Genomic DNA, 17,397 nt, shown 5'->3' on the forward strand with positions numbered 1-17,397 from the left:
CAAGAGAGTCACACAAAACTAGCTAAAATAGCCCATCTTCAAGCTCGCAACGTGTCACAGCATTGCGACACATTGTGAGCTTGTAGATCGGTTTTGGACATACAAGGTTTCCACCCGACAGCGACGACATGCATTTGTGCACGCTCGCGCACGCACACACACACACACACACACACACACACACACACACACACACACACACACACACGACTCAGACGCAAAGCAAAAACGCCCATCCACTCCCCCCTCCCTCTGTCTAGATTGAACCACACACCACAGCAGCGCAGACAAAACACACACATAACTCAAGCGTCTGTATTTATTTACTGGCTCTTGTCAGGAGGAATCCATACAAACAAACTCACAAATAGACGCACAAACAACTCGTCTCTGGGAAACCCCTCGCACCCCAGGCGTGAAGAGGGCGGATTTATAGCAATCTCTTATACTGAGAGACAGAGAGGTGTGGAGAAAAAAAATAAATCATACTTCTTATTTGAAGGTGGATTTTGTTTTGTAGTTTTTAAGCCTCCAGTCACTGACTGGATTTAGATGAGATTAGATTAGATCAATGGTTCTCAAAGTGGGGTCCAGGGACCTCCAGGGGTCCTTGAAGGGAGTCCAGGTGGTCCCCAGATAAAATATTGATAGTTGAGGAGAACGGGTAATGGGTATACAGACCCTTACGGGTCTGTAACTCTGAGAGTGTACAAATGGAACCAAGTGGACCCTCGTGGGTCCACTTGGTTCCATTTTTACACTCTCACAGAGTTAAATTAACTCCCGAGCATTTTACAGTATAGATTGGGGTCCCCCAGAGAAAACAAATCATATGAAAGGGGGTCCGAGTGCCTGACGAATATCAAACTGGGGGTGCTTGAAATGATTTTTTTGTTTTTGAGAATCGCTGCATTAATAATGGGAGCGTCATTATTATCCTAACATCTTCCTCCGGAAATTGATTAATAATAATGACCTTGACAGCTGTGGGAGCAACTCTTTGTGTTTTGATGACATTTCTCACTCAATTAAACTGATTGTTTTTCTTATTATCTTTTTAAACAAGACCCCCCCCCCCCCCCCCCCGGTGTCCCCTACCTTGCCGGTGCAGGGACAGCCACAGCAGTGCCACAGAGAGGACATGACGCAGCCTCAAACTCCAGCCACCTCCAGCGCCTCTACAGCACTCCCTGTGGAACCGCAAAGGAAAGACGCCATTAGTCAACAACACACACACACACACACACACACACACACACACACACACACACACACACACACACACACACACAGAAGAACATTATCGTTGCCGTCGGGCAGAAACCTGTTAACTTTTTGCGTTTTTTTCGTAAATCATACTACAGCCTCACACAAAAGTATCAAAAGTGGCAGATCCTCAAGCACCGCGTTTCAAGCTTGTATCTGCTACCGTCTTTACGCCTCTGTTCTTTTTTTATTTGAATCCTGAAAAGTAACAGCTTTGGACGTAAGAGGTTTCCACCCCGACAGAGACAATATAATATAATGATATTTACAGTTGCTTATAGTCATTTAACAGTGCAAAGGATGTTCGGGCAAACAACATTTTCAAGACACAAACCCATATTTGTCCATGAGAGATATACCCAAACATCTTTTCTTTGTTGTTCTCTGAACCAGAACTGTGTGATCATTGCGACCAGGCTACAGGCTCCAAAGTGTACATGAAACTAAATAGGATAGACTAGGGAAGGATTACTGTGTGTACAGTAGGAGGCAATTTGCATGGGGATGCAAGGGGACTGAAATTAATTGACTTTATATATGTTAAATCCTCTCTCTCACACTTCTGCCAGTGTGCCAGTGATAACCTTCCCCATGCCAGTTGTGGCACTCGTGCATATAAATAGACTCTCCAGAAAAAACACAGGGAAAATTCCTTGATTATGCGGGCTAAAATCCTTGACTTTGCGATGAAATATGCGATTTTATGCGCTGAAATTGCGGGAAGGTTAAACCCTAGAATACAATACGGTGCTCTCTCCCTCAACACAAATAATTATACAACACTCAGTGTCAAGAGGCTTGTTTCGATCTCCATATAGAAATGCAAGAAAACTCACACCCAAAAGACTTCAACCCCAATTTCAAGGGTTGCTTCCAGACTGGCTGATCTCTACGATCAGATGGTCCCGACAACCGGGTCAATGAGTCGGACCGAGATAGTAGCCCAACAGGTTCCTATACTTTTCCTCCTCCATCAACTGAATGAATCCCTCATTGTCACGACCAGAGTCAGAGGTGTAGGACCCAAGCACATGACAAAGGGAGAGGACGAGGCAGACACAGGGTAGATCGAATGCAAGGGTGCATGGTTTATTAACCAAAACAGAGGATCAGGAATAAACATAAGAACACGAGGAGACTAGGAAAATAACACTAACTAGGAGCAACGCTGAATCACTAGGAACTTAGAAAATCCCAAGGCGTTAACTCATGAAACACAACAGCGAGACAGAACATGTCACGGATCGTGACACTCGTGTACCAAGAAATGAGGAGAATGCCTGATGTCAAAGGCCAGTGGTTCTCAAACCTTTCAGGCTGCCACCCCCCAAAATAATCATAATAGGCTCTATGCACAGCAGCCATATTGGAAAGAAATTGGGCCTCTTCTTACTTCCTTCACAGGTGTTACCAATGATACTAATGAAGGCTCTGTTCTGGTCACTAGAAACACTCCATTTTGTTTCCCAAATGGCCCCTTGTGGTGGGTGTGTAACTCTGAGTGTACAAATGGAACCAAATGGACCCTTACGGGTCCATTTGGTTCCATTTGTACACTCTCAGAGTTATGGGCATCCTTGAAAATAGGACAACCACTGTGCCACACTAAATGGAACAGAGCCTTAATTAGTATCATTGGTAACACCTGTGAAGGAAGTAAGGAAGGGGCCCAATTCATTCCCAATATGGCTGCTGTGCATAGAGCCTATTTGAACTGGGGACCCCCACCCTGACAAGCACTTGGAATTGCATATGCATTACATTAGCTTGGTTCCACAGATAAATACTGTGAGATTAGCCAAACTACAAGCTCAAAAGCGACTCATGCTGCGTAATATTTGACAATTTGGCCAATTTGGTATTTAAGAAGGTCTTGAAAGCTATTAAATTGGCACAGACTGAGAAGGAATAAAAGGCGTCGGTCCTTCTTCTGCCCAAAAGTTCATGGTCACCAGGAAGAAAAGAGCCAAAAGCCACCAAGTCAAAACACCACAAGAGGGAAGATTGGTCTAATCTCCCTCCAGTACAAGATGGAACTCCTGGCTTCCCCTTCTCCTTTCCTAGTGACTTGTTTATTTCTGGTAAAGATACTTCAGTAAACGACTAATACAACGTTATGTTAAAATGTTAATTGCCCTCACACAGAAAAATGATGGCTCTTTAAAAGGCTATATGGTTCCACAAAGAACCATCACCTACTAAAGAACCATTTTATTTTAGTCAATGGTTCCTCATGTTCCTAATGGTGCTTTTTTTTTACAAAGTTCTTTGAGAAACCGGAAATAGTTCAGCAAGGGTTTAAGTCGTTAAGGGTTCTTTATAGAACTAAAAAAATAAATGGTTCTTTGAAGAAACTTTTTCTGAAAGGTTCTTTCTGGAACCAAAAATGGTTGTTCTATATGGCATCACTCTGAAGAACCAGTTTCGGTTCCGGTTTTTCTGTGTGCATGTGCTCCACGTAACCTACAAGATGGTGCTCAAGTGAAACAAATTGAATTATTGTTAGAGAACATAATGCAATGCTAAAAAGCATTATTTTACACTTTGGGCTATTCAAAAATAGCAGATATACAAGCTCATAGCGCGGCACCGAGTGCCGCGCTACGAGCTTGTAGATCTGCTATTTTTTTTACTGAAATTCAGTATCCCTAGGAGAATTTTTGACAGCTCCTTAAAGTTGGGGTACCCACCATAACCTTAGTTAAAAAAAACGGCCCAATCTCAATGGGCTTTTAACACAAAAAGTATACATGGCTATGGCCGTTTTTAGCCCAAGGAGTGGTTTTGGTGCAAAACAAATGATTGCAATGGATTCAGAATAATAAAAACACCCTAGTTTGACACCTCACATGCTACTTAAAACAGAATTAAATTTAGATTTTTTTGGGGGGGATTTTTTTTAACCAAGGTTATGGTGGGTACCCCAACTTTAAGGAGCTGTCAAAAATTCTCCTAGGGATACTGAATTTCAGTCTTTGTGAGATGTGTTACTAGACACCTTTACAAACACATTGGTGAAGATTTTTTTTGGTAAGGAATTTATTCCAAGATTGGAAAATATTCTGCTAATATCCCCTGACTACAATGGGTTAAATAAATACAAGGTTATTAAAAACTAAAAAGAACAGTGCACCTGTATTATTGTTCATTTTAAAGCTGTGAAGTGTTAACATTAAAGTTGTGGTTAATTAACAATCATTCACCACTCAGTTGAACTGCTCTAAAAGGTGCACCACTATCTTAGTAGAGAACACCTTGGAAAAGTGAGTCATCTTGGAATTGTACCGTGTAGATTAATAATGACCCACTAACCTTTACAAACGTGTCCGATCAATTAACAGTTAATGCGATTAATCATCTGCTCCCTCATTAAAATTCCAAATGGACCTTACGGGTCCATGTACTTTCGTACAATCACAGTGAAACTAACACTCAGGGTTTTAGTGTGCATGCAGATTGTCCTGCTACTGTCCCTTGTACCAAAAAGACAGTTGTCCTTAAAGGAGGAGTTCACCCAAAAAATGACTTATTTTCTATCAATTGCACACCCTATGAAGCCTTGAATCCATGGATAATTTTTTGTTTTTGTCGCATTCTTAAGCTAAAAATTTGATTCCCGTCTCCTACCGGCTAATGTATCCGGTAGGAGACACAAAGTAGATTATTTGTGTCTCCTACCGGAAATACACACGGTCATCAAATTATTGTCTTAGGAATGCCACAAAAACAAAAATAAATCCATGAAATCAAGGCTTCATGGGGTGTGTAATTGATAGAAAATAAGTCATTTTTTGGGTGAACTCCTTTTGGGGCTGCTTTAAATGCAGATCGAGGAGTAAAAATGTACTTATAAATATGCTTAATCCATTAAGACCGGGAACGCATCTGTGTCATTTTAAGATTTATTTGGCTATATTTTGAAAAATTGTGGGAAAATTGTGCAAATCTTTGACACATGCGTTTTAAAGTGAATATTTCTAACTCCGATCTGTGCTTCTGGGGTTTTTGAGTTACAAATGTCCACTTAAAAGTATACCGGTAGATATATTCAAAGATTTGCACACATTTTCAAGATTTTTTTCAAAAGTTGCAGATCTACAAGCTCATAGCGCGGCACCGTGAGCTTGTAGATCTGCTGTTTTTGAATAGCCAAACAAATGTTAAAATGATACCGATGCGTTCCCGGATTGAGTGGGTTAAAGGACGACTTCACCACTTTTCAACATATCTTCATATACTGTAATAGGTCCTCACTAATGCTCATGATAAAATGGTACAATTTTTTTCTAATCAGTCTGTGTCTCAGATGATGGCTGTAGACATTTCAGAAACCCGTCTACCAGTGACATCATCGATGGGGAATCCAAGCTAATAGAAACGGCAGGCTTTGTATTCCTGGAAAGTTGCAATGCAATAATAGATCCCATTGTTCTCGCCTTGATAAAAATCTGAATTAAAAAATTGTAATCTTTTTGGGAAAAAAAATCCTGCCTAACGATGATGTCACTGGTAGACGGGTTTCTGGACTGTCCACAGCCCTTATCTGAGACACAGACTGATTAGAAAAAAATGGTATAATTTTATCATGAGTATTAGTGAGGACCTATTATATGAAGATATGTTGAAAAGTGGTGAAGTCGTCCTTTAATATTGAATCTGACTCAAAGAGGTGGCCCGTCTCACTGAGTGATGTTGACGCTAAGTGGTGTCAAACTAAGTGACATAACAAAGCAGCCACATGCACAGACATGGTGGCCTGCACGTACAGTAGAGATGCACTACAGAACACAACACAGTAGTACTGGAGGGAGGGGGGGGAGAGAGGAGGAGGAGAGGAGAGCGAGACGGGGGGAGAGAGAGAGAGAGAGAGAGAGCGATACTGTATGGAGAATAATGTCCAAATTAGTCTCCCATGTGCGCTATAATAATTTCCAGGAGATGGGATTTCAGAGAAACCATTAATCTCCGATCGTGTGTGGGTGTGCGTGCGTGTGTCTGTGTGCGTGCGTGCGCACACTCACGTCTACACTTATAGTTTATGTCGGGCGGAAACCTCATTATTTCCAAAACTGTTACTTCTCAGGATTCAAATTCAAAAGCATCAAAAGAAACAGATCTACAAGCTCGAAACGCGTCGCTTCGAGCTTGTAGATCGGCTACTTTTGATGCTTTTGTGTGACAACTGTAGTGCAGGGGTCTTCAACAGGGGGTCCGGGACCCCTAGGGGGTCCTCAGAGCTACTATAGGGGGTCCACCAAATCTTTGTGCGATAGGATTTCGTTTTTTTTACATTAACCACTTGAATCCTAGAATTCCTTTTCTGAGGGGAACATTAGCCGAAAAGAGCAGATCTACAAGCTCTCAACGCCTCGCGCTGCGAGGCGTTGAGAGCTTGTAGATCGGCTATTTTTGGCAAAGAGGTATAGGTGTAGAGGGAAAAAAATAGCAGACTAAGTAAAAAAAAAGACTTTAATCTGAAACACAATTGTATACAATATAGAGTAGGGGGTCCCTGCTTCATCTCTCTCTCAGCTAGGGGGTCCTTGGCCTGAAAACGTTGAAGACCCCTGCTGTAGTGTGATCAAGCAGGGCGTGAAAAAAAAGTTAAAATATGGGGATGAGAGGTTTTTCTGCCACAGACGACAACGACTTCCCACTCGAGGAGATGCCGTGTTGTACCTACAGTACAGCTGTCAAGGGTATATATCATTCACGGCGAGCGTTCGCCCTCGAACGAAAACGAAACACCCAGAGCTCTTATTCAGCTCTGATGGATGGGAGCAGAGAGGACAGTAAATGGAATAAATGCCTCTTTTATGGCACCGCAAGGCCACAGCGCTGCACCACACCATTACCACTGGACCTCTGTGGCGCTGGATTCTAATACCAGGAACCAAGATCCCAGCGGTGTACGTCTCAATGAATGCGCGCCATGAAACACAAACGCGCACACTCACTCTCTCACTCACGCACACTCACGCACACAGTCCAGCAAGCTACACCACTGGTTCTAAAAGTGGGGGGACCCCCAGGGGTCCTTGACGGGATGCTAGGGGGTCACCAGCAAAAATGAGGAACAGTTTTAAAAACACTTTAAAAAGCCCCATGGCGTTCAGCTATTCAAAAATAGTCATTCTACAAATAGCCTCAAATGACTTCATGGACATTGTTTGTGTCCTAACCAATAAACGCCACGGTCTAAATGTCTCAATGGAAGAGCAGGAAGGCTACTAACATATATATTTCATATATATGCACAACCATATATGAAATACATGAAATGTATACATACCAGAGCCATTCTAGGGCTATAGGAGACCACCTCCAACCACTGGGCATGTGCTAGTTATATATTGTAACATATTCTACCATACAGATTGGTTCAAACACAGTTTTATGAATCAGAATAAGTCCTGGACTCAGTGGACTGTATCTTTCAGTGTGCAACACTGGCATGTCACGCGTCCCTACACCATTGAACCACACTAATAGCATGATTAGATTCAGCTGTTGCAGCCAGGAGTGTACATACTGTAATGAAAGCACAGAAAAAAAAGGTTCTTCACTGGCACATGCACACATACACATACTGTACAATACAGGAAGGGTCTTCAACAGGGGGTACGGGACCCCTAGGGGGTCCTCAGAGTTACTACAGGGGGTCCGCCAAATCTTTGTGTGGTGGGGAACATTAGCCGAAAATAGCAGATCTGCTATTTTTGATCATACTTGCATTTTGTGACGCAAGTATGATCAAGTAGGGTGTTAATTTACGGGGGAAAAAACACAGAAAGCAAAAATATGGAGATAAGGTTTCTGCCCGACAACAACGATATCTGAAAGTGTACATGAGCATTGCCTGTTTATTTCCTTCACTTTAGCCAAATTTAAGTGGCTTATTTGCTTTTTTTTTGCACCATCACTTAATTAAGACTGCGGGTATAGATGGGGGAGTCACTCATGAGAGCAGTGGCAGGGTTAATTAATTGGCAGGTGTTTCCAATTGTGTAATTGTGCTCTTCTCTTTACAGTAGCATGCATGCAGTACCTGCGAGCTCAGGGCTACGCACGCACGCACACGCACACACACACACACACACACACACACACACACACACACACACACACACACACGCACAGTCATTTACTACTAGCGTCCCAAAGATCCTTAAAAAAGAAGCACAGACCTTGTGAAATCAATTAGTTATGCGTATGTTGATCCTTAAACTCACGTTCACTTACTTGAAAAAGACAGGTCGAAAAACATCATATTGCTGCTGTGAATACACATTGGAGCATTTAAAAGTGATTTGTGAGCCCCCACATCGTGTGTGTGTGTGTGTGTGTGTGTGTGTGTGTGTGTGTGTGTGTGTGTGTGTGTGTGTGTGTGTGTGTGGTCACTGGTCAATGAAGCAGAGGAGCTTTAATTACAAGACGGTCTCATCGCGTGTATCTCTTTAGTCAGAAATCGTGAGAACCTTGTCCTCTGGAGAGCCAATCAAATTGCTCTTGGCCATCAGGGGCACAATGGAGCCCTTAATGAGACCCTTCAGACAGCAGAGAGGTTTTCCATCTCTTACTGGGTTTTTAATTTAATTTATTTATCAAAAGGCTTGGTTGAATGCTTGATTCTGATTGGTCAATCACTGAACTCAGCCATCTGTTATTTTTCAATAACGACCGCTCCTATCAATATGATGTAGAGGACGTATGATATTAAGTCGACTAAAACTAGACAGAAAGTAAAACATTGGAGGTGACAAAAATATGACTAAAACTAAATGACATTTTATTCAAAAGACTATGACTAAATCAAAATTTGCTGTCAAAATCAACACTGTATCACCCTCCCCGCCCCGCCCGGCTTCCCTCCCCCGAACACGGGGCAATTTTGTGTTCGTATAGACACTCGACAAAGCCGGCCGGGCAGCTACTTTTACCACTGCGCCACCCGAGCTCCTGCTTAAAACTTTTCTACACTGTTCTCTCTGTCATTCAGTTGGTCCATCAATCGGGAAGGAAGGAGAGGAGAGGAGAGTTGCGTTGAGGAGAGTTCAGGTGAAGGGGAGGGGAGGAGAGGAGAGGGGAGCGCAACAGACAGAGCAGAACAGAGAGCAGAAATGATCGGAACAGGACAGGGATGGACAGAGAGACGGACAGAGAGAGAGACGGAGTATAAAAATAGAAGGACAGGGAGATGAGAGGAGACCGAGAGGATGTCTACTGTATACGTTCCTTCAAACAAAGACCTTGGTCTCTCCTGAACCCGCCACTCATATTTTATTTAGCCCGTGTCTCCGCTCGGGCTAATACCCATCCATCAAACACACACACACACACACACACACACACACACACACACACACACACACACACACACACACACACACACACACACACACACACACACACACACACACACACACACACACACACACACACACACACACACACACACACACACACACACACACACACGAGGGGAGTGGTATTGTCAGACTAGCACCTGAGTTCAGTCTTGTCTTTCACGCATTCACACACACAGACACACACACAGACACACACACACACACACACACACACACACACACACACAGGTACTGGCACGCAGACTTCCATAAACACATAGAAAGCTTATCGCGGGGCTGACACCTGAGTTGACTTGTCATTGTGTGTGCAGCGATAAGGCCGGTCCGGCGCTATCAGCGTGGCCGTGGATTAAGAACAATGGACAGAGAGGAGGAAACGCGACAAGACTCGTCTATAGTTAATGAGTGTGAGTTCGCTTCCTTTTTGATCAGAAGGCTAACAGCAGCCAATACATATAACACTATCTGTCACACCCCGGAGGTCCCCAGGGAACCCACGCTGCGCTGGTGTCTGTCACCAATGGAATTCCATTTCAATCACTTTGCTTTCCGAGCAGAACCAACTTTTGAACACATTTAACCCTGTTTTTGCCTGCGGCCGGTAAAAAAAAAAGAAAAACAGTTTTCTGAAAAGAAGTATGTTGCTATATCAGTGGTGCTCACAATTATAAAATGACTTGAAGTCGGGGGCCACAAGACCGTGACAACAAAACCGTTTGTTGTGTGCTATAGGTCCGACACAATAATAGACACAATTGTCCATTATGGTAAGGTAACTTCACTTCACACTGCATTCATGCATTTTGATGTTTGATAGGAAAGGTTCAGTGTCACTCCTTGGTGCATGGGCTTAGATTTTGATATTAAGAAAATAAGAAATAGATATTTCAGTGTGTTCTGTGCATGGAAGTGTCTTTGTGTGAAGAGTATTAGAGGCAGGCTTGCAAGGTGAAGTGTTTACATGTTCGTATGCATGAAAGGTTTTTTCATTTCGTTTTTTGGCACCCAGGTGATTAGAGCACAAGCTCTTATTGTGTGTTTGAAGTGGATGAAGATGGAGAAGCTGGAAGATGGACAAAATCCACAGAAAAATAACACATACAAGCTAATGGATGCATAAGGAGAATCATTTCTTTGGTGTAATTGACAACATCCACTCAAAACTAAGAAATAGTTACAAATGGATGGTCCGTGATGGATGAACTGCACTCAAAACCCCTTTTGTGCTCTTGTATGTTGATGTGCCAGCTACATGGTGGAAAAAAAAAAATTGCTGAACTACTTGAAGGCTACATTATTCTGAAAGTAGTGATAAATAAGCAGGGCACTGAATGAGTTAATACATATTTTAACACCAGATACCTTTATTAAGTACATATGAGGTGAGCAACATTAACACTTTGACCCAAGTGATTTTCTTTTGGTTGACTTACGCACCAAAGATTACATTTACCCGCATTTGGGTTAGTGAACCAGTGTCTTGACTGCAAATACAGTGCTGGTACAGTAGGTGTTAATTTGGGACCCTGAGTGAGTCACTAACATTCCTCCATTCTAAATAGTTTCTACATTTTATTCGTATCTGTTAATGGTTGATTAAACATTAACGAGCTTTGGTTAACGGTTACGAAAAACATTCAAAATGGTCATCATGTACAACCAACAATCTAGTAAAAATTCTTTGCATTTAATTTGACATTGGAACATGGAATATGTTCCAGGGGCCACAAAAAAAGCTCTGCTGGGGCCGGATTTGGCCCCAGATTATGTTAACTTGTCAACATAATCTGTCTCCACACCCAAACAGACAGAGACACAGACCGAGAGAGATAGACGAGAGACACAATGTGTCTTCCAACTTTTAACCACTTTCAATCTTGGCGTCCTTATTTTGTGCACGTCATTAGAGGCCAAAGATTTCAAAGAATTAGAAATCACAATGTGTAGTGATGCAATGCGTTGTGGGCTTGTAGGTCGGCTATTTTCATTTTTTTTATAGTGAGACTAGCGTGTGTGTGTGTGTGTGTGTGTGTGTGTGTGTGTGTGTGTGTGTGTGTGTGTGTGTGTGTGTGTGTGTGTGTGTGTGTGTGTGTGTGTGTGTGTGTGTGTAGCTAATCTTGCAAACCGCTGGACCGATCAGTGCAGAAGTCACTGGCAATTTTTTCATGAGTAATACTTTTCGAAAAATTACATTTTTACTGGAAGTAAATCATGTCATAGCTGTGTCACAGATGTAGATGACTGGTGTCGACAGGCTGGCCACATGAAATCCAAGACCCGTGTTGGAGCCACGCCGTTCCCATGTGGATCCCCCAAAATGATTAGATTTCTGAAATAGGGGCTTAAAGTGATTAAAGCCGAGCTAGACGAAAGACCTGGGAGTTTGCGTCCAACTTTTAATTAACACCAACTTCCTCCTTCATCTACTGTACAAATATACCGTGCCCTCCTCCTCCTCTCTGGCACTGCGAACCCTGTGGCATACACACAATGGAAGCAAGACTTTAAATATTTATGATAGATGATTATACCGGCTGGCATACACACACACACACACACACACACACACACACACACACACACACACACACAGAGGGAACACTGCTCAATTAATCTGCTCCGTCTTACCCACTTATTATACATGCACCCAATTCATGCAGTTCCTGACATTAAAAGAAAACTCGCTTCTTTGTCCAGACATTTGTCCCCCCCCCCCCCCCCCCCCCCCCCAACACCAATCTCTGTGCAGTATCCAGTATCAGGGTTGCCATGTTCTGCTTATTATAAGTGACTTTGGGCTTGTTTTTCTCTAAAGTTGCATGTAGATAGAAGTTGCATTTTTGTGGGCTCGTTTCTAAAGTGTAGTTGCTTATTTGGGCTTATTTGGGCTAAGTATTATTTAAACTAGTGGCTCTCTAATATGTTCAAGTCATGGACCCCACATTTAATCAGATCCCTGTAGATAGAAGTTGCATTTTTGTGGGCTCGTTTCTAAAGTGTAGTTGCTTATTTGGGCTTATTTGGGCTAAGTATTATTTAAACTAGTGGCTCTCTAATATGTTCAAGTCATGGACCCCACATTTAATCAGATCCCCTGTACCAGATTTGTGTCTTCCAAATATTCCACGTTTCATTTCAAGGTGTTTTTGAAAATAGCAGATCTACAAGCTCACAACGTGTCGCATCGCGACACGTTGTGAGCGTGTAGATCGGCTATTTTCAAATAGCTGATGTACAGTATACAGTGGAATAGGTTTAACGTGCTTCTGTGGCCTGCAGTCGCTTCTTTTGGGCTTGTGTTTTCCTAGACCTCGTTGCTTGTTTCACTCGCACAATCTGTCAGCACTGTCCAGTATGTAAATGGGGGGGGGGAGAGAGAGAGAGAGAGAGAGAGAGAGAGAGAGAAAGACAAGAGGAGAGACAGGGTCAGCGAACATGGCTCTGGACTGCGGAGGAAAATAAAGGGAGCGATTCATTTGAATGGCATCTGGACGGCAGCCCGCTATAACCCCTCCGCCACTCGCTCCAGACCAGTCAGACATTTTGTGGCCTTAAAGGAGCCCCAACGGAGATTATTAGACGTTGGCGGGCCTTTTTCTTGACGAGCGAGAGAGAGAGAGAGAGAGAGAGCGCACGCCCGCCCTCGCATCAAAATGAGATCTGAGGAATGAGATTAAAAGATGAACAAAAATATGATTATCTTTATTGATCTCCGTTGGGGGGGAAATTGGGCCTGTCAGCGTAGTGAAAGAACAGGGTCAAGGATGATACGAACAGAAGAGAGCCGTGAGATAGGGAGATCATATCCACCATTTTAATAGAATGTGACGGCAAAAAAAAGAAATCAACAAAAAATGAAAAGAGAAAAGCTAGCCGGTTATTCTGTGTTAACCTATTAAGACCTGGAACTGTGTCATTTTTTGATTTGAGCTAAAAAGCATTATTTTACACTTTGGGCTATTCAAAAATAGCAGATATACAAGCTCATAGCGCGGCACCGAGTGCCGCGCTACGAGCTTGTAGATCTGCTATTTTTGAAAATTCGTGAAAATGTGTGCAAATCTTTGAATATATATATTTTTAAAGCGAACATTTTTAACTCAAATCTTTGCTTCTGGGGGGGTCCCTGGAACAAGATATTTTGATGGGGGTCCGCGGGCAAATACATATAATTTTGGGGGTCCTTGACATGAAAAAGATTGAGCACCACTGATATAGAAACATACGTTTTTCAGAATACTGTTGAGATTTAGGAGACATGTAGAATCGGCTTCAGGTCTCAATGGGTTAACCTATTGAGACGCTTTTCTCAAGGTGTTTTACTTCAAGCGGCTGTGACAGGTTTAGCCGATGCGGCTGTTTCAGAGTTATTGAATCATTAATGCCGCGGCACGCGGCGCGGACAGAGGCACTGTTCTGCACTAAGACTGTCAGACGTAGCATTTCCTGTGAAGATCATCAGATAAGAGCGGCAGCAAGGCTGAGATGTTTATGGCAGTGAGTGAGTGGTTCTCAAAGTGGAGCCCTGTCCGGGGACCCCCAGGGGTCCTTTGGGGTGGGCGTGGGGGGGGGGGGGTTCCGGCAAAATGAGGGACAGTTTAACCACTTTAACCCTATTCTATGCAGTACTTTTTTTGATTGATTGAATGATTGATTGATTGAATACTTCATTAGTCAGAAAATGTTAAACAGCAAAAAGCATTTAGCATACAGGGATAACACAAAAAAGTCCAGGGAACTTGTTTCCATTGTGGTCGTACAGTATGTATTCAATTAATCAACAGAGCATAGAATATTAACACATTGATACATGTCATCAACAATACAAACAGCTATATTTACAGAGCTATTCGAAAATAGCCGATCTACAAGCTCACAACGCGTTGTGAGCGTCATGTGGCCAACCTGTGACATCGGTCATCTATGACAGCCCGACCACACTAAGCTCCATTGATTTATAGAATTAAACTTCAATATTTCGAAAAGGTAAAAAAACATGGTGAAAGACAATCAGTGGAGGTACTTCTCCAGCCAACTGGCTGTGTGCAAAGTTTGGCGCAGAACGGTCCAGCAGTCTGTGAGATCAGCTCTGGACACAGAAACATACGCACGCACGCACGCACAGCGAGACCCTCTAATACAATGGTTTTCAACCTTTTTCGTGTCAAGGACCCCCAAATTGACACATATTAGCCCAGGGACCCCCATTTGAAAAGATATGCCAGGGACTCAACCATTTTGATTTCTTGGGGGTCCCAATCTACACTGTATCACCATCATCAGTGTTCATTTAACTCTGAGAGTGTACAAATGGAACCAAATGGACCCCTTAGGGTCCATTTGGTTCCATTTGTACACTCTTAGAGTTACAGACACGCAAGGGTCAATTTGGTTCCTAACTATTAATGTGTCTGGGGACCCCCTGGAACCCCCTCAAGGACCACTGGTGGTCCCCGGACCACTGGTTGAGAACCACTGCTCTAATAGATGACTAGCCTCTTGCAGAGCCACACCGTAAAAAAAAACGAACATCATACAAAAGTTCTTTGTCCACATCTTATAAAAGTTATCCCTCCACCTTAATTAGACAACGTAACACAGTAGTCTCACAGTAGCCAGACGATCTGAAAGATGAGCTAACATCTGAGGCACTATTGAAAAGTGGTTAAAGGATTGAAAGACAAACAAACAAACAAAAAAGCATGACAAGACGTGAATCGACAAACCACGGACCTCCGTAGACCGACCACGGAATGCACTTTACAGCCCAGTCGATCAAAAAGCCGGACGTGCTAACATGATGGATTGTGTGATACGACAGAATGGTCTGTTGTAAGCTGCTTCGCGCCGCGTTTCGAGCTTGTGGATCTGCTACTTTTGATGCTTTTGTCTTTTGTGTGACACTGTAGTATGATCAAGTACGGCGTTAATTTATGAAAAAACACAAACATTAAGACCTGGAACGCATCTGTGTCACTGAGCTAAAAAAGCATTATTTTACACTTTGGCTATTCAAAAATAGCAGATCTACAAGCTCATAGCGCGGCACCGAGTGCCGCGCTATGAGCTTGTAGATCTGCTATTTTTGAAAAATCATGAACATGTGTGCAAATCTTTGAATATATATATATTTTTAAAGCAAACATTTGTAACTCAAATCTTTGCTTGTTGGGGCTCCCTGGACCAAAACATTTTGAGATGTGGGTCCGTGGTCAAATACATATAATTTTGGGGGTCCTTGACAGGAAAAGTTTGAGAACCACTGATATAGAAACATATGTTTTTTTTCAGAAAACAGTTAGGATTTAGAAGACATTTGTGTAGAATCGGCTTCAGGTCTTAATGGGTTAAAACATGGAGATAAGAGGTTTCTGCCTGACCGCAACGATACCTACAGTATAATGACAAAAACAGGACAAGATAGCCTGGGACGTCCCAGCAATGCATAAGAGTCCCAGAGCGGTGTAGTCTCGCGTATCAGAGATCTCTGCCTACAGATATGTCAGGAAAGAAATGTAGATTTGATATATTGGCTGGAACAGTAGGTTCTCAAAATGGGGTTCAGGGACCCCCAGGGGTCCTTGACAGGGTTCCAGGGGGTCCCCAGCTAAATTAGTTTGTATAGCATCAAAATCAGTTGAATCACGTTAGCTCTATGTGCATACATTGGCTATTTATGGGACACGTTGTGAGCTTGTAAATCTGCTATTTTCCAAAAAGTCTTGCACGGTGGTCCCTGGCACCCCCGTCGCATTGTCCGCAGCCAAACTCATATTCATTTGGGGGTCCTTCACATGAAAACGTTTGAGAACCACTGGGCTAGAACAGTCAGTGGTGAGAACGGCCACTGACTAAACTACTAAAACTACTAAAAACCAATGCTTTGAAAAGAAATCACTGTGCCAATATGAAGGACTGCCCTACAGTCTTTGCATTGGTTCTGCAATACAGTTGTTGTTGTTTTTCTATCCATTTGTTTTATTATTTCCACACAGTTTTTTTTGTTTTAACCCCTACTGTACATTGAACACTTCAACAGAGTGAGTGATACCCACAGCCACAACATTAGAGTAGATTAATCAACCAAATCAATCTCATCAGAAGGTGGATATCTCTGATCGTCTGGCTACACACGACTAGGAGCGGTCCAGCTTAGACGCCAGCATAATCTGATAATCCCTGGTTTTGTTCAGTTCCGTTTAAGGTCATTTGGACCCACTTTGATTCATCATAGCACAAATGCAGGATTATACGAAGAGTCTGGAGTTAGTTGAGGGGAGAGTTTAGAAACTCATACGAGGCAAAACATTGAAACAAAGAAAGTATACACTTTTTTTGTGAAACAACAGCTCCACACAGCACATTGAAATATGTATTTATGTCCACATAAACAGAAGTACAAGAATGCCTTGTACAAAGGACATAAACACTGCCAGTGCAGTCAGATAATGGGAACACAGCCAGTTACAAAGTGCACATAAGGCAGAACATTGTTACATACAATAGTGTTGGCATACTTGTCAAACACAGCAGACAACAATCATATCATGGGTAAAGGAAACACACACACACACACACACACACACACACACACACACACACACACACACACACGTGCGCGTGCGCACACGCAAACACACACCCTCTCATAGACAGCTATCCTCCTGCAGAGCCAAGTTGTGGTTACAACAAAAACTTAAAAAAAAACAGGTAATCTCTCCTATCTTTGCCATACAGCCACAACACCAATGTTTTATCCCCT

General features: G+C 42.7%; 1 protein-coding gene across 7 annotated transcripts in view; it reads right to left on the minus strand.

The window, feature by feature from the left end:
• Positions 1 to 17,397, minus strand: part of adgrg6 (adhesion G protein-coupled receptor G6) — a 142,968-nt gene that overhangs the window by 122,656 nt on the left and 2,915 nt on the right. For all 7 annotated transcript variants that reach the window (XM_084083284.1, XM_084083280.1, XM_084083283.1 and 4 more), the window contains exon 2: positions 1,099 to 1,190. In XM_084083284.1, the coding sequence (XP_083939410.1) occupies positions 1,099 to 1,190 (92 nt within the window). The remainder of the gene's footprint in view (positions 1 to 1,098; positions 1,191 to 17,397) is intronic.

This window comes from Gymnoscopelus microlampas, assembly GCF_963454915.1.
Source record: "Gymnoscopelus microlampas genome assembly, chromosome: 16".
In the NCBI taxonomy this organism is placed as follows: Eukaryota; Metazoa; Chordata; class Actinopteri; order Myctophiformes; family Myctophidae; genus Gymnoscopelus; species Gymnoscopelus microlampas.